A 17,097-nucleotide genomic window follows, 5' to 3' on the forward strand; every position below is an offset into this window, starting at 1 on the left:
TTAGGAGTTGCGCTGGGTGCCTGGCTGGGGACCACTTCTCTGGGCAAAGATGCGCCACTCGGGGCCACTCGGGATGTAAAGCACTATGAAGTGGGAAATATTGCTACTCACGGTACTTCCTTTTCTGCTCGTTGAAGGTCTTCCCGCAGTCTTTTATGTGGTCTGGCAGCCTCACCGCTTCCTCTGCGACCTTCTGGGCTGAAGGGCCATTAGAGAAGTTTGTTCCTTGTCCACACAGCCTTCCGTGGCTCTTTCAATCCCACCTTTCCGGCCCCAAAGTGCGATCTCCAAAGTAGGGAATGCTTTTTATGAGAATAATATCGGTAACCTCCTGCCCAATTGTCACAAACCACCCCTGTAAAGCTAAGGGATTGTTTTTGTTTTGAACCGACTGCAGGACTTGGGTTTGGCAAGTCTAAAGAAAAGAAGAAACAGGGGAGACATGATAGCAGTCTTCCAGTATTTGGGGGGGGTCTGCCACAAAGAAGGGGGGGTCACGTTATTCTCCAAAGCACCAGAGGGCAGGAGAAGAAGCAAAGGATGGAAACTAATCGAGGGGAGAAGCAACCTGGAATTAAATAGAAACTTCCTAACAGTGAGGACAATCAGCCAGTGGAACAGCTTGCCACCAGAAATCGTGGGCACTCCATCAGTTTTTTAAGAAGAGACTGGACAGTCACTTGTCTGAGATGGTATATAGGTTCTCCTGCTCGAGCAGGGGGCTGGACTAGAAGGCCTCCAAGGTCCCTTCCAGCTCTATTCTATTCTAAAAACAGGTCATTTTTGACAAAACCAACAGGGCAGGAGTGAAACGTTTTTCTTGGAGGACAACGGTGCACAACACGGACACCCTGACAAAGAGGTCCCAGCACATTTACAGAGAAGACCTAAACTTCCCTGGGCTGTCAGACTTCGGGCAAATAGGGTGAGGGGAGCTTCTGCAGCCCCCCCGCCTCTTGCAGAGCCCAGGAATCAGGCCCTCCAGATCTGCCACCCCCAGGTTTTCATCCCAGGCCTTCCCCTCCCTCCTTTGGCCTGAATGGACACTTGGCAATGCTCAGAAGTGGATGGCCACTCCCTAGAGGTGTCCCACTCCCCACTCAGACTGGGAATTNGTGGTCCCCAGCCTCTTCATCGACTCCTCGAGCGGATGGGGGGGTTTGCTGACCAAGGCCGCATCTGCGGGGTTGGCAAAGCAGGGACAGTGGGGTTTCCGGCTGCCCCAGTTCAACCTCTTAGCTAGAAACCCAAAGTTTAAACACTGACATGACAGCCCCATCTGTGGCACACCTGAAATCCTCTTCCCCCCCCCCCCGAGAAAGAACCGGGGGAGTTTTAGAGGGACGGTTGTGCAGAGACCCAAGTTCTGGACTTTGGTGAGAGCTTTGGGTGGAAAAACAAAGGATTTGGGAGAGAAACGGGGGAGCAGTTGATGGCCGCGCCAAGGTGGACGTTATTCTAGCTCTGGGACACTCGTCATCCAGGAGAAAACAAATCTGTCTGAAAAGGGGGGTATGAGTAGAAATGCACTTCTCAGTGGTCCCATAGCTCTGGGGAGAGCCATAGAGGCCCCCAAATGCATCCAAGGAAGTTGAAATGTCGAATGGGATGCAAAGGGAAGGTTATTCAGGGCAAGCCTGGATGATCACCAAGTACGTCAACACTGTTCGGTCAGTGCAATGACAAAAACACACCCGCTGTTTTCTTTGTTTCGGGGGACATTCCGGCTCTGTCCACTTCTCTTCCGCCAAAGAAAGATGTGGCTCGTGCCCAACAGCGTCTTGCCTTCAGCGGCTCCTCGTGTACCTTTTTTCTGAGATCTGGGACTCCCTCTGGGCCTTTCCTGGGAGGCCAACAGAGTCCGTGGGAAGACACAGACAGATCTGACTGCAAGGGGATCTGAAATCAAGCCGACTACAAGATCGGAGCTTAATTCGGATCCCCTTTGCACGTCCGGTGGGTGAAGAGTGAACTCTGGGCCATTTGCTCCTTTTTCCTCTCTGTGTTGGGGGTGGGTGGGAATTGGGCCAAGGTGGTCTCACCCAGCGACCAAACCTGGAAGGAGGCTGGTGTCTCAGTGGTCAGTCGCAGGTCAATGCTCATCTTCCACACCTCTGGAGACTTGGGCTGATGGGGCTGAGACAAGCCACCCCCTATTGAACAAAGCTCCCCATTCACCCTCCCCCAATTTTCTGGCCACACGTCCCATGAATTGTGCACGAGACGGGTGCGGGTGGGGCCCCCTCCCACCTTCCACCAGCCTATGGCCAACGAAAGGCAGAAGGACAGGTCAGTGGGTCAAGAAGGACTTACACAGGTAGCTGACCACCGTCAGGACCACAAGGCAGACAGTGGCCAAGGAGGCGAGCAGANGAGGAACGCGGTGAAGAGACCCGGCAGCCATCATCGCCCAGAGCTAAAGCAGCCGCCAGTCCGAGGAACATTTCGCCCGGAATCACCCGTGTGTGAGTCGGACGGCCATATACATTTGTTTAATAGATAAATGAAGCAATGGATGGATGGATAGTCAGGCTCCTCCTGCATTTGGTCCTCTGCAGGCAGGAGGACTTGCGGGGGTGATGGGGGGTGAATTTTGGTGTGGCAACACCTCCAAGAAAACACAAACACAACATTCGCAAGCAGGAGGTCTTCAGGGTCTTGATAATGCTTTGGGAATGTTTAAGAAACGCCTTCAGGGGTCAACATCAGAGATGAATCTGGGTTGACTCAGAATGGCAAGGTGGTGGGGAGAGGGGCCACGGAGATCATGTAGTACAGGCATGTCAAACTCGCGATGTCACGTGACGTCGCACAACGTATCGGGCCGGTTTTGCCATTGCCGGCAATGGGGTGGGTGCGGCTTTCATGTCACACGTCCAGCCCGCGGGCCGGCAGTTTGACACCCCTGATGTAGTCCAACCCTCTGCCCAGCCCAGGGGTCCACTCCTCTGTATCCCTGACAGAGGGCCATCCATAACATACCTTTTGTTTGGGACCCCTTTTAGGAGAGTCTGGATCCCACTCAAGGCATTCTCTTCCTCATCTTCTGAGCCTGTTTTCCACTCCTACAAGGTTCCTCCTCCTGTTTCCTCCTTGCCCTCTGATGCCACTTTTAGCACCGGTCTCCTTTTCCTCATCCTCCACGGCTCAAACCACCTGCTAGTTGGCTACTGGGGCCCCTCGCCAGATCCACAGCCACCAGCACACCTGTAGCCGCAAGGGGAAGGGGCATTGTGACATCACGGGGGCCTTGCCCTGAGAAATGGCCCCTGGACCTCTTCTGAGAAGAGGCCACCGCTTTGCTCATGGCTCCGCTGGCATGGGCGAAGGCGTCCCATCAAAAGAAAACTGGTCAGGCACAAGTAACCAGATCCACACGTGGCAGGATCCAGTTGACCGCTTCATTGTGTTCCACCTATAGTACAGGAATCTCCCCAGAGTATCTGCCTTCCCTTGAGAACAAACAGACAAGTTTCCATGGAACCTCGGGATGATTGGTCTGAAGTCTCTTGTGACTGTGCGAGGACTCTAGGCTAGCTCCTCACTTGATCCCCCCCTTCCTTGTCTGGCTGGGCATTTCCCAACAGAAAGTCATCAGAGCCCCTCTGGTGTGGTGGTCTCTATTGCCCCAAGAAGCAGTCTGTGCTGGTGGGCAACCAAATTAGCTCTGGCAGGGAGGGGGGCCTTTCTCAGGCCAACGGCCAGGGTCACCACCCCAAATCTGGTGCTGTGTGGATGTGTGCCTTTTACAGGTTGAGGATAGTGGGCCGAGCCCCCCTCCCCCAGGAGGCCTGTGCGCAAAACAGGGACAGATTCCATCCACACTTTGACCTTCAACCAGCCTACAAACCCTTTCAGAATTCAAATCAACCGCACAGCCAACCAGCGACGGCACCGGCCCCGCACCAGCACTTCACATCCCAATGACCCTCACCTGGCGTGATCTCCCCATCACAAGACCCACCTCCCTGAAGATGTTACCTAGCCTGGTAACAAAACGTTCAGGAACCAACCCACAAGCTCGGAGGACGAACCTGCATCCTCGTACAGCAGGGGTGTCAAAATCGCCACGTCACGTGATGTGTCGCGACATGACTTTTTCTCCATTGCCAGAGCTGGGGTGGGTGTGGTTTCGGCACGATGCATCCGGTCCCTGGGCCGGCAGTTTGACACCCCTGTCGTACAGAGTCCAATCCGCAAAGCGCATTCTTGCCTTATCAGATTCACCAAATAAGGTGCGACTAGTGGTTTATACAAATACAAACACTGGCTAGGTCGCTGATACTCTTAAGAAGCAGACCCAGTGGGGGAGCTTCATAGTGGAGGTAGTTAACTAATTAAAATTCAACGCCACCTTCCTCCCCCCCCCTTCTCTTTGCTTCTGGCTCCTTTCTTTCCCATCTTGTTTCCTGATTTTGTTTGTTAATGTTTTTATTTGCTGTGTTTTTATAATGGGTGGTTTTAAGTTTTTTTCATTGGATGTGACACAGGTGGCAAAAATTTTGGAAGGAAGGAAGGAAGGAAGGAAAAGGAAAGGAAAGGAAAGGTTAAATACCAGAACTTAAACCTCAGGTGGGTGGGAGATAAAGGCAATGTCAAGTGAGCTTTGGGGATGCTCCAGAAATGGGAATACAGCCAACATGTCCCTTCCCTACTCCGCACCACCCAGGAAGAATTAAAACAGTCAGAAAATGCTCTTTCTTCAATAGTTATAAAATCCATTGCTTCCTATAGGTAGTGAAATTGACTTCTCACCAATGGTAAATGATTGGTCACCTGCCTTAACCATCATGACCAATATAACTGGCCAGGAAGAACAAGGGGGGAATATCCCTCATCCCTTGCTAAACCCATTCACCTTCTCAAGTGCCACAAAAGTAAGAACGGAGCCAGTTGTGGCAGTGGTTTAAGGCCAGGGGTCCCCAACCCTTGGACCATGGCTTGATACTGGGCTGTGGCTGGTTCGGAACCAGGCCACAGAAGCGGCAGGCGAGCGCGCACATTCCATGTGTGCGAGCGATGGGCACTCTTGCGTGTGCGTGAAGTTCCATTTGTGCGAGCAGCAGGGGCTAAATGGAGTTTCATGCACACATGTGCGTGCCTGCCACTTGCACAAATGGAACTGCATGCACGAATGCACACACCTGCCACTTGCACAAACCATGTCCCCTCCCTGCTGATCCGCAAAGCTGGAAAAGTTGGAGACCTCTTTGTTTAGGCTCCGAACAAAAAGTGGGAAAATGTGAGATCCCATCCACTCTCGCACAGAAACCAGCTGGGTGAATTTGGGCCGATCCCTCCTCCCTTTCTCTCTCAACCCAGCCCACCTCATAGGGATGGTTTGTTGGGATGAAAAAGGGGGAGGGAACAGATTGCCACTTTCAGCTGGAGACAAAGTTCAAGTCAAGATGCATTTGGCTCAAGACAACCGAAGGTGCTTCCAGGTTCTCTAGCTTGTATGGAAAAGCCAGAGTGACTTTTTGTTCCCTCCACGGATACCAAACAGGATCCCACGCGGGCCTTCAAGAGGGCCTCCATTCCATGCTGGGCATGACTCTTCCAGAGGCCCTCCAGGTGTGCCCCACTGGATGTCCCTTATTGTCCTCAGCTCTCCAGTGAACCAAGGGGTTGGCTGACTCAATGAAAGGAAGGAGACTTCTCAGGAGCTTGACTGTCTACTGCAGGGGTAGTCAACTTTGGCTCTTTTATGACTGGTGGACTTCAACTCCCAGAATTTCTGAGCCAGCATGGGGGAACTATGGCCCCTTCATGACTTGTGGACTTCAACTCCCAGAATTTCTGAGCCAGCATGGGGGAACTATGGCCCCTTCATGACTTGTGGACTTCAACTCCCAGAATTCCTGAGCCAGCCATGCTGAGGGGAAAGGGAGAGGTTTCCAAGCTGAGCCATGCTGGCTCAGGAATTCTGGGAGTTGAAGTCCACGAGTCATAAAAGAGCCAAGGTTGCCTACCTCTGGTCTAGGCCATCTCCCATTCTCTCCGCCATTCTCTCCTACCTGCCTTTTCATCACCTAACATCAGGTTCCAACAGAACCAGCAGTCCAGAGCCTAAACACCAAGGGCATAGACCATGGTGGGACACCTTTGGCTCCCCTCCCCCTTTTTTGCTGAGAAGATAACATCAAAGGATTGTGTAGAGCAGGGGTGCCAAACTGCCGGCCCGCAGGCCAGACACGTCACACAGAAGCCACGCCCACCGCATTGCTGGCAACGGCAAAATAGTCCCGATACGTTGCGCGACGCCACGTGATGTCGCAAGTTTGACATGTCTGATGTAGAGAGAGATCCCCAACCTTTTGGGCACCAGGGACGAGTTCTGTGGAGAGAGGTTTTTCCACAGATCAAAGAGGGCATGGTTTTGTGTGCTGCCTGCATCCCACGGATGGGGCTTTGCTTGTTTGTGTGGCCCGGTTGCTGGCATGCCACGGCCCGGTACTGGTCCATGGACTGGGGGTTGGGCACCCCTGGTGTAGACCCTGGCATGCTTAGCAGGATGGAAAGTGCTCCAGTTTGTGTACTGGGATGTCTCAAACACGGTCTCTTGAAGGAGAAGACCTTCCTTCTGCAGATGATTGGAGATGAGAAGGTCCAAGTGATGCCCAGAACATGACACCCGGATGCCTAGAGGCCTACCACAATGCACACAAGGTACATCCTTTTGTCTAATGCCTGGGACGGGAAAGCTTGGGCTCACATCAAGATGATGCTCAGCATGAAATGAATACATTAGGGTTAGGTCCACCTGTGACCCATAAGTTAGTCAATCGCATTTCAGTCTGTCTGGAGGAACCCGGCGCACAGCCCGTTTGTGCTATGAATCGGGACCAGTTCAGGTTGCTTTGGGCAGCGTGTCTTGAAAACATTGCGTGATGCTTCGGAGGTGGTTGAATGAGGTCCGGCCTTGGCTGCAGACCTTATATAGGACGTCAACCTTGTGGCCGTTCGTTTCTTCCAGGAGGCAAGGACAAGAAGAGAGCTTTCATTATTTTACTGTTTCAGATGGAGAAAAACAAAAACTGTGTTCACATCTAGGGTGGCTTCAAGTATTAGGGTTGGATTAAATATTCTAAATCTTCCATCACTATGATCTCCTTACAAACCCATTGCTTAAGTGCGTGGCAATTGTCATCCTTCCAGTTAAATACGCCAGAGGAAGGGTTTATGTAAGCGCAGTCTCGCTCCATTTCTCCATTCTTCTTCAGGATGGTAGGACTCCCAACATCCCAGAACCTAGGAGAAAGGAAGGTGATTGAAAGACCTAGCCTCACCCAAAGGAGAAGTCTAACGCAGAGGGTAGAACAGGAGTCCTCAACCCCCCCGGGGCTACGACCCGCATAATAATAATAATAATAATAATAATAATAATAATAATAATAATAATAATAATAATAATAATAATAATAGTAGTAGTAGTAGTAGTAGTAGTAGTAGTAGTAGTAGTAAAGTTGGAAGGGACCTTGGAGGTTAATAATAATAATAATAATAATAATAATAATAATAATAATAATAATAATAATAATAATAATAATAATAAAGTTGGAAGGCACCTCGGAGGTCATCTAGTCCAACCCCCTGCTCAGGCAGGAAACCCTATACCATTTTGGACAAATGGCTGTCCAGTCTCTTCTTAAAAACCTCCAGTGTTGGAGCATTCACCGCTTCTGGAGGCAGGTAGTTCCACTGGTTAATTGTTGTCTCCTTAGTTCTAGGTTGCTTCTCTCCTTGATGAGTTTCCATCCGTTGCTTCTTGTCCTGCCTTCAGGCGCCTTGGAGAAGAGCTTGACTCCCTCTTCTTTGGGGCAGCCCGAGATATTGGAAGACTGCTATCGTGTCCCCCGTCGTCCTTCATTAGACTCGACATACCCAATTCCAGCAACCGTTCCTTATATGCTTTATCCTCCAGTCCCCTAATCATCTTTGTTGCTCTTCTCTGTACTCTTTCTAGAGTCTCAGCATCTTTTTTACATCGCAGTGACCAAAACTGGATGCAGTATTCCAAGTGTGGCCTTACCAAGGCCTTGTAAAGTGGTATTAACACTTCACGTGATCTTGATACTATCCCTCCGTTAATGCAGCCTAGCACTATGTTGGCCTTTTTGGCAGCTGCAGCACACGGCTGGCTCATATCTATGGGATTGTCCACTAGGACTCCGAGGTCCCTCTCACAGTTACTACTATTGAGCAAGGTACCGCCTATACTATACCTGTGCATTTGGTTTTTCTTGCCTAAATGTAGAACCTTACTTTTTTCACCATTGAATTTCATTTTGTTAGATAGCGCCCAGTGTTCAAGTCTGTCCAGATCCTTCTGTATCTTAAGCTTAGAACCGGGCCACAAAAGTGATGGGCAAGCGCGCATGTGCAGCTCCATTTGCATGAGCGGCAGGCACTTGCATGCCGGTGTAAAGCCCGCCGCTTGCACAAATGGGGATGTCAACGCTGCTAACATTGGATGTTCTTGCTTTGACAACATTTGGAGATGCAGCCATTTTCCTTCTTATGTGTTACTCTTAGAATTAGAGTTAGAATTAGATGATACTGGGCGGGGGGGGAAGGAATGTGTATGAGAGTTACTTAGACATAACAATATTATACCAGTGTGAGAACCAAGGTTTTTTGAAATAAGAGATGATAAGAAATGGGGGGTTGGAGAACAGGAGGGAAAGCCTGCATTTCAAACTAATTGGGGAATGTGATTTATGACTGTTAATTAGAGGAGGGGATTGTGCTTTGATACTATGTTCTCAGTGGAGGGGAATTCAGACTTTGCCTTTGATTATTGTTAGCGCCGATGCTATGCTACTCAATAAATATTATTTTAGTTAAACAATGCCTCGAAGTTCTTTGAAGAGTTTCATTTGTCGGAACCATGACATTATGCCAAAATATGAATTCCCCTCCCGTGAGCACATAATATCAAGCACAATTCCCTTCTCACAATTCATCCCAAAATTTCCATGGGTAAGTGAGACAGTTGTTAAGTAAATTTTACCCCATTTTTTTTTCTTGCCCGGTTGTTAAGTGAATCACTCCAGTTGTTAACTTCATCACGGGGTTGTTAAATGAATCTGGCTTCCCCGTTGACTTTGCTTGTCAGAAAGTCACCAAAGAGGATCACGTGACCACAGGACGTTGCAACCGTCATAAATACAAAGCAGTTGCCAAGCGTCTGTATTTTGATCACGTGATACTGCAACGGTCGTAAGTGTGGAAAAACGGTCATGAGTCACATTTTTCAGACCTGTTGTAACTTCAAACCGTCACTAAATGAAGTGTTGTTAAGTCAAGGACTACCTGCACTGCGATTTTAATCTTTTCCGTATGGTAGGAAACTGCAGCTCTGACTTACACGGCAAGCAGCCTTACTTGAAGAGTGCCACCAAAAGAGCCCACAAAACTGTGTTTCCTCTCCATCTAGTCTGCCTCAAATTGTTGGCGAGAGGCTGTGTTGTCAGTCAGGAGGAGGAGTCAAGTGAGGGATCTGTCTGGAATCCCTACATAGACACAAAGGGCAAGGTCCAACCCTCCTTGAATGCCATTGAACCTTATCTAGTCTTAGCAGTCTGCCTGAGAAATAGGCAAGAGAAGGATTACTACTACTACAGTCGTGTTGAGAGCACCGAAGCACTTCCAGGTGGACATCACTGTTGCTCAAGGGACGCCCAGTTGCGGGCTCCTTTCATGTCCCCATTAAATTGCCCACTGAGGTGGTACCCATCTATCTACTTGCGGCCGCCCGTTTTTGAACTGTTGGGTTGGCAGGAGCTGGAGTATGCGACAGGAGCTCAGCCCGGATCGCGGCAGCAACAGGGTTTCAAACGCAAGCCTGCCACTCGCCAGCCCAGCGTCCTAACTTCATAAGCCACCGCACTCTTCCAATAGAACAATGAAGTAGCTCGTTTGAACCCTTCCCGTGTGGGCCTGGTTGTTCACGCCTGACACAGGCTTAGTGATCCGCTGCAGGAAGCCCCAGGGGTGGAGTGTGTGGTTGCAGACTCACTGTATTGTTAATCTGGACCCATCGGACCACTGCCAGATGCCCTCATCATTTTCATCGCTCAGACCAATCCAGGCAGACTCGTTGAACTGCAAAGAGACGAATTTCTGCCAAAAAAGGAGAGAAAGAGCAGCTTCACAGGGTGGGAATGCCACGTTTGACAAAATGCCCAAAATTAACAATAAGCTGCTCATATTCCTCTGCCAAAGAAAGCTGTGAGGAGGAATCAATATTTGTACATCCAGCAGAAAACAAGCTGGACTTTTTGAAATCATCTCTATAGAATGCTCTCTGTCCTTCTCTCCCTCTCCCTCTCTCTCCCTCTCCATTTCCCTCTCTCTCTCTCTCTCTCTCTCTTTCTCTCTCTCTTTGTTCTCGTCTCTGTGAAAGAGATTGAGGTAAAGAATGAGAGAACATAGTGCTCCTTCACTGGTAACATAGTCCTCATTTAGTGTTCACAATTGACGCCAGCAACTCCATCACTGATCAAAGTGGTTGTTAAGTAGGAAACCACATGACCGTGATTGTGCCTTTTGGCTTGAAACTGAAAAGAGTAATGGTCAGTTTCACATCTTTGGCTTACGTTCGCCTCCTAAATCGCTCTCTGGCCTTTTGAAATGCTCACGACAGTTCTGGATCATTAACAAGAAGGGAATGAATGTTTGTAGATACATTCATTGCAGAGAAAGGGATTAGAAGAGAGTAAGCAGGCACACAATGGGAATACTGGATACACTGAAAGCAATGTGCTCGTGGTGACCGTGGCAAACATGCCTGGCTGCTTACTGGGTGTCTGCTTACTCTTTTCTAATTTCTTCCTCTTCAATCTCTCCACTCGGGCGGGGGGGGGGGGAATGGAAGGAAAAATGTGTGAGACACAGAACACAATGCAAACTGACTGGAATGGTGATCATGTGACTGAGGGATCATGCACTTGTTGTGAACGGTTGTAAATTGGTTATAAAGTTATTTCTTCAGCACTGACATCTCTTCAACCAATTGCTGAAGATTGGTAAGCAAGGACATATTGAATATCGATGTAGATAGAGAGCTTTAATAGAAAGCAATTGTCCCTTTTTCTGATCTTTTAGTAGGAACATCCTATGTACTAAACTTTGACTATTTCAATTCAAGAATAGAGCTGGAAGGGACCTTGGAGGTCTTCTAGTCCAACCCCCTGCTCAAGCAGGTGACCCTAGACCAGGGGTAGGCAACCTTGGCTCTTTTATGACTGGTGGACTTCAATACCCAGAATTCCTGAGCCAGCCATGCTGAGGGGAAAGGGAGAGGTTTCCATGCTTAGCCATGCTGGCTGAGGAATTCTGGGAGTTGAAGTCCACGAGTCATAAAGCGGCCTAGGCCTAGGCCAGGGGTAGGCAACCTTGGCTCTTTTATGACTGGTGGACTTCAACTCCCAGAATTCCTGAGCCAGCCATGCTGAGGGGAAAGGGAGAGGTTTCCAAGCTGAGCCCTGCTGGCTCAGGAATTCTGGGAGTTGAAGTCTACCAGTCATAAAAGAGCCAAGGTTGCCTACCTCTGGCCTAGGCCGCTTTATGACTCCTGGACTTCAACTCCCAGAATTCCTGAGCCAACATGGCTCAGCTTGGAAACCTCTCCCTTTCCCCTCAGCATGGCTGCCTCAGGAATTCTGGGTATTGAAGTCCATAAAAGAGCCAAGGTTGCCTACTCCTGCCCTAGACCATTTCAGACAGATGGCTGTCCAATCTCTTCTTAAAAACCTCCAGTCATGGAGCATCCGCAACATCTAGAGGCAAGCCGTCCCACTGGTTAATTGTTCCTGGTGCTTTGGAAAATAAGTGGACCCCCTCCTCTTCTTTGTGGCAGCCCCTCAAATACTGGAACACTGCCATCCTGTCACCCCTATTTCTTCTTTACTCTAGACTAGACACACCCAAATCCTGCAACCGTTCTTTGTATATTTTAGTCTCCAAGCCTTCAGATCACCTTAGTTCTTCTTCTCTGCACTTTTTTCAAAGTCTCAACATCTTTTTTATAATGTGGGGACCAAAACTGGATGCGGCATTCCAGGTGTGGCCTTACTACGGCTTTACAAAGCGGCACTAACACTTCACGCGATTTTGATTCTATGCTCCTTTTTATACAATTAACCAGTGGAACAACCTGCCTCCAGAAGCGGTGAATGCTCCAACACTGGAAGTTTTTAAGAAGGGACTGGACAGCCATTTGTCCGAAATGGTATAGGGTTTCCTGCCCGAGCAGGGGGTTGGACTAGATGGCCTCCAAGGTCCCTTCCAACTTTACATAATAATAATAATAATAATAATAATAATAATAATAATAATAATAATAATAATAACCACCAAGGATTGTATTATTCTGAATTCTAAATTCCCCATTCTGATCTTCTAATTGAAAAGCCTCCATAATTTGCCATGGATAACTTGGGTCATACTTTTGGAAGACTTCAAATTCCTCGAAGGAGCTTCAGTGTCTAGGCAGGGATATGGAACCTCAGTTGGAAGGGATCTTAGAGTCATCTAGAGCAGGGGTAGGCAACCTCAGCTCTTTTATGACTCGTGGACTTCAACTCCCAGAATTCCTGAGCCAGCCATGCTAAGGGGAAAGGGAGAGGTTTCCAAGCTGTGTCTCGCTGGCTCAGGAATTCTGGGAGTTGAAGTCCACAAGTCGTAAAGTGGCCTAGGCCTAGGCCAGGGGTAGGCAACCTTGGCCCTTTTATGACTGGTGGACTTCAACTCCCAGAATTCCTGAGCCAGCCACACTGAGGGGACAGGGAGAGGTTTCCAAGCTGAGCCATGCTGGCTCAGGAATTCTGGGAGTTGAAGTCTGCTAGGTCAACCCCTTTCTCAAGACCTATCTCACCATCATCCTTTTCTCCAGGAAAAGAAAAGCCACCATTACAGGTGGGCAGCCTGTTCTGATGGGACCGCATCCATCCTGACCGTATTTCTCCACAGATAGGAAGGGCTGAGTCAGTCCTTGCAAATCATTTGCCCGGAGACGTGAATGAAAAATCCCGGGGGATTTAGTACAGTTGAGGCAGCTGCTCAAGAAACTCTAGAGGTGAGTCAGAAAAGGGGGGGAAAAAAAACAACGAATGAAACCTGTTCCTCGTCATTTAAGATGGAGACCATGTGGGAATCTCTGGAGAGGCAGAAGTTCTGAGCGTCGTACCAGGTCTTTCTACCGATCGATATGTAGTAGAGGTTCTTCCCAAAAAGCGTCCAGTGAGTGGCGGACTTTACCGAGCCTTTCTTAAAGATGGATTCTAAGGAAAAGCAAAGGTGGGAAAGGATGGCTGGCATCCACATCGCACAATCAGTGTGTTCTTCAGCAGAGGGGAGGGGAGGAGGAGAGGAGAGGAGGGGAGGGGAGGAGTGGGAAGGAGAGGAGAGGGGTGGAGACGGGAGGGGAGGAGACAGGAAGAGGAAAGGGGAGAGGGGAGGAGAGGAGGAGAGGAGAGGGAGAGGAGAAGAGGGAAGGAGAGGAGAGGGGAGGAGAGGAGAGGAGGAGAGGGAGAGGAGGGAAGGAGAAGAGAGGAGAAGAGGAGAGGAGAAGAGAGGGTAGGAGAGGAGAGGGAGAGGGAGAGGAGAAGAGAGGAGGAGAGGAGAGGAGAAGAGAGGGTAGGAGAGGAGAGGGAGAGGGAGAGGAGAAGAGAGGGAGAGGAGAGGAGAAGAGAGGGTAGGAGAGGAGAGGAGAGAGGGAGAGGGAGAGGGAAAAGAGAGGAGAGGATGCCTGCCTGCGTGTCAGTTGTTTTTTAATCTAATCGATGCACACCACCCAGAATCATGTTTGGTGAGATAGGTGGGCTAAATAAATTAGATAGATAAATGATAGATGATAGATAAATAGATGATAGATAGATAGGAGAGAGAGAGAGAGAGAGTTGATTATGATGATATGATAGATAATAGATGAGGTATAGTAGATAAATGAGAGAGACAGACACAGACTAAGAGAGCAATAGATGTATAGATTATAGAGATTGATAGAGATAGACAGACAGACAGACAGAGAGACAATAGATGGGGGTGGGCCATATTCAGATTAATTCCCAAAGCAGACCGTGGCCTATTTTTCAGCACATTTTAACTCCGACTTTTTCCTCCCCTGAGATTAAACACCAATCAAGCCAGGATCCTTGGCCTGATAAGCTACATCCCCATTCTGCACCCCCCTCCCCGAGGAAGGATTGTATCTCTTAGCATGACACCCCCCCCCAGGCTGTGCACCGTCCCACCGTCCCACTCTGCTCCTCTGGCCTGCCCATCACTGGAAATTGGAGGGGGGGATGAGATGGTGGGGGGGAGGGCATTGAGGGAAATTGGTGGAGGGAGCAGAACAGGCAGGGAGTGGGAGGGGGGCCAAGGCTTCCCTCTCCATACCTTTCTCTTCTCAGGCCAGCATTCGCTCAAGGGGCTCAGCGGGGGCACCCAGGGAACCCTGTTTCGCAGCAGAAGTCGTCAAAGCTCAAATGGGCCGGCCAGGGACTGCATCCCCAAGGCTGCTTTGGCATCCTAGGCAGAAACGTGGCTACTTACGATACTTGTTCTTCTTCTCCAGATAAGCCTTTTCCGTGTCTTCCTGGTAGTTTGGCAGCTGAATCACCTCCTCCGCAGTGCCCGTATCTGAAATAGACAGACAGACTGACAGACTGACAGGCATGATTGATAGATAGATAGATAGATAGATAGATAGATAGATAGACAGACAGACAGACAGACAGACAGACAGACAGACAGACAGACAGACAGACAGATAGACATAGGGAGGGAGGGAGGGAGGGAAGGAGGGAGGGAGGGATGATAGGTGATTGATAGCTACAGATGAGACAGAGAGAGAGAGAGAGAGAGAGATAATGATAGGTAGATGATGATAGATAGATAGATAGATAGATAGATAGATAGATAGATAGATAGATAGATAGATAGATAGATGATAGATAGATAGATAGATAGATAGATAGATAGATAGATAGATAGATAGATAGATAGATAGATAGATAGATGATAGATAGATCAGGGCTTTTCAACCTTTTCACCCATTGTACCACTTTTAGGATACAGCAAAATCCGAGTACCACCAGTCGCCTAGCAAGGTGTCAAAAACTTGATGACCCCAAAAAAAAGGGAAAAAAGTGATAAAGTACAGGTAGTCCTCGACACAACAGTTCGCTTAGTGACTGTTCGAAGTTACGACGGCACTGAAAAAAGTGCCCCACAAGCCACAGCTGAGCAAGACACCTGCCTGCCCGCCCAGCGGCACTCTTCCTCCTGTCCGAGGTTTTCACTGTTGTGAGCATTTCTGTTGAGGATTGGCAGCGGGGGTGGGGTGGGGGGGTGTTTGGTTTTTATTCCCCCCCCGTCTGCTGGGTGGTTGCAGCAGGTTTTGGTCCCTTCACATGACCCTGGGACACTGTGACCGTCATAAATATGAATCAGTTGCCAAGCATCTGAACGTAAATCACAAGACCCTGGAGAGGCTGCAACATTCCAGCTGATCGGCGCTTCTTCTGGGCTCAGCAGAAGCACCAGGATCAGCGCTGAGCTCCAGCTGGATCCTGGCGCTGATCCTGGCGCTTCCGCTAAGCCCTGACAGCCCCGAAGAAGCGCCAATCATCTGGAAAGCGGCACTGATCCTGGCGCTTCCGCTGAGCCCCGACAGCCCTGCAGCTCCAGCCGTCTCTCGCTCAGGCTTGTACGGTGCTGCCACCGGTTCAGCTCATTCCCCTCCCCTGCTACTTTTCTAGGATGGTCGCGTACCACCTGCCAGGTGCCAATGTACCACAGGTGGTACCCGTACCACTGGTTGAAAAGCCCTGAGATAGATGATAGACAGATATGATTGATAGATAGATATAGATAGATGATAGATAGAAAAAAATTAGATAAATAGAAACAGATAAATAGGTAGGTAGGTAGGTAGGTAGGTAGGTAGGTAGGTAGGTAGGTAGGTAGATAGATAGATAGATAGATAGATAGATAGATAGATAGATAGATAGAAAAGAAAGATTAGATAAATAGATAGACAGATAGATAGACAGACAGACAGACAGACAGACAGACAGATAGATAGATAGATGATAAACAGATTAGATAGATAGATAGATAGATAGATAGATAGATAGATAGATAGATAGATAGATAGATAGATAGATAGATAGAGATAGATAGATAGATAGATAGATAGATAGATAGATAGATAGATAGAGGACCATTGCAGCCTCCTCAAGGTCACGTGATCAAAATCCAGGCCCTCATATTGAGCAGGGTCACATGATGCCCATCGGGGACTTTCCCAGCTGGTTTCCAACAAGCAAAGAGAGGGAAAGAAAACATCCCCCCGAGAATAACAGAATTGGAAGAGACCTTGGAGGTCTTCCAATCTAACCCCCTGCTCTTCTTAAAAGCCTCCAGTGATGGAGCACCCACAACTTCTGGAGGCAGGTTGTTCCACTGATTAATTGTTCTAACTGTCAGGAAGTTCCTCCTTAGTTCTAGGTTGCGTCTCTCCTTGATGAGTTTCCATCCGTTGCTTCTTGTCCTGCCTTTAGGCACTTTGGAGAATAGCTTGACTCCCTCTTCTTTTGTGGCAGCCCCTGGGATACTGCAACCCTGCTATCCTGTCCCCCCTCGTCCTTCTCTTCATTAAACTAGAACATCCACAATTCCAGCAACCGTTCCTTATATGTTTTAGCCTCCAGTCCCCTAATCATCTTTGTTGCTCTTCTCTGCACTCTTTCTAGAGTCTCAGCATCTTTTTTACACCGTGGTGACCAAAACTGGATGCAGTATTCCAAGTGTGGCCTTACCAAGGCATTGTAAAGTGGTATTAACACTCCACCTGATCTTGATTCTGTCATTCTGTTGATGCAGCCCAGCACTGTGTTGGCTTTTTTGGCAGCTGCAGCACACGGCTGGCTCCTATTTAAGGGATCGTCCACTAGGACCCCAAGATCTGTCCGGTCACCCAAGAAGATGGCTCAGATTTTGGAAACGAGAAGAAGGTTTTGGCAGAGCTCAGGATCCAAGCTCTTGTGTAGACAGGCTTGGGCACACACTGAATTCTCACCAAATTCT

The 17,097-nt window shown here is 49.0% G+C and overlaps 1 protein-coding gene across 1 annotated transcript in view; it reads right to left on the minus strand.

Moving 5' to 3' along the window:
- Nucleotides 1-6,994: 6,994 nt before the first annotated feature.
- LOC107297883 (CD209 antigen) overlaps nt 6,995-17,097 on the minus strand; it is a 16,196-nt gene continuing 6,093 nt past the window's right edge. The window contains exons 4-7 of the mRNA XM_015827240.1: nt 14,560-14,646; nt 13,123-13,286; nt 10,022-10,125; nt 6,995-7,251 (exon numbers count right to left, since the gene is read on the minus strand). Of these exons, the coding sequence (XP_015682726.1) occupies nt 7,068-7,251; nt 10,022-10,125; nt 13,123-13,286; nt 14,560-14,646 (539 nt within the window). The 3' untranslated portion in view covers nt 6,995-7,067. The remainder of the gene's footprint in view (nt 7,252-10,021; nt 10,126-13,122; nt 13,287-14,559; nt 14,647-17,097) is intronic.

The sequence above is a fragment of the Protobothrops mucrosquamatus genome, unplaced genomic scaffold, assembly GCF_001527695.2.
Source record: "Protobothrops mucrosquamatus isolate PMUCROS unplaced genomic scaffold, P.Mucros_1.0 scaffold3570, whole genome shotgun sequence".
Lineage (NCBI taxonomy): Eukaryota > Metazoa > Chordata > Lepidosauria > Squamata > Viperidae > Protobothrops > Protobothrops mucrosquamatus.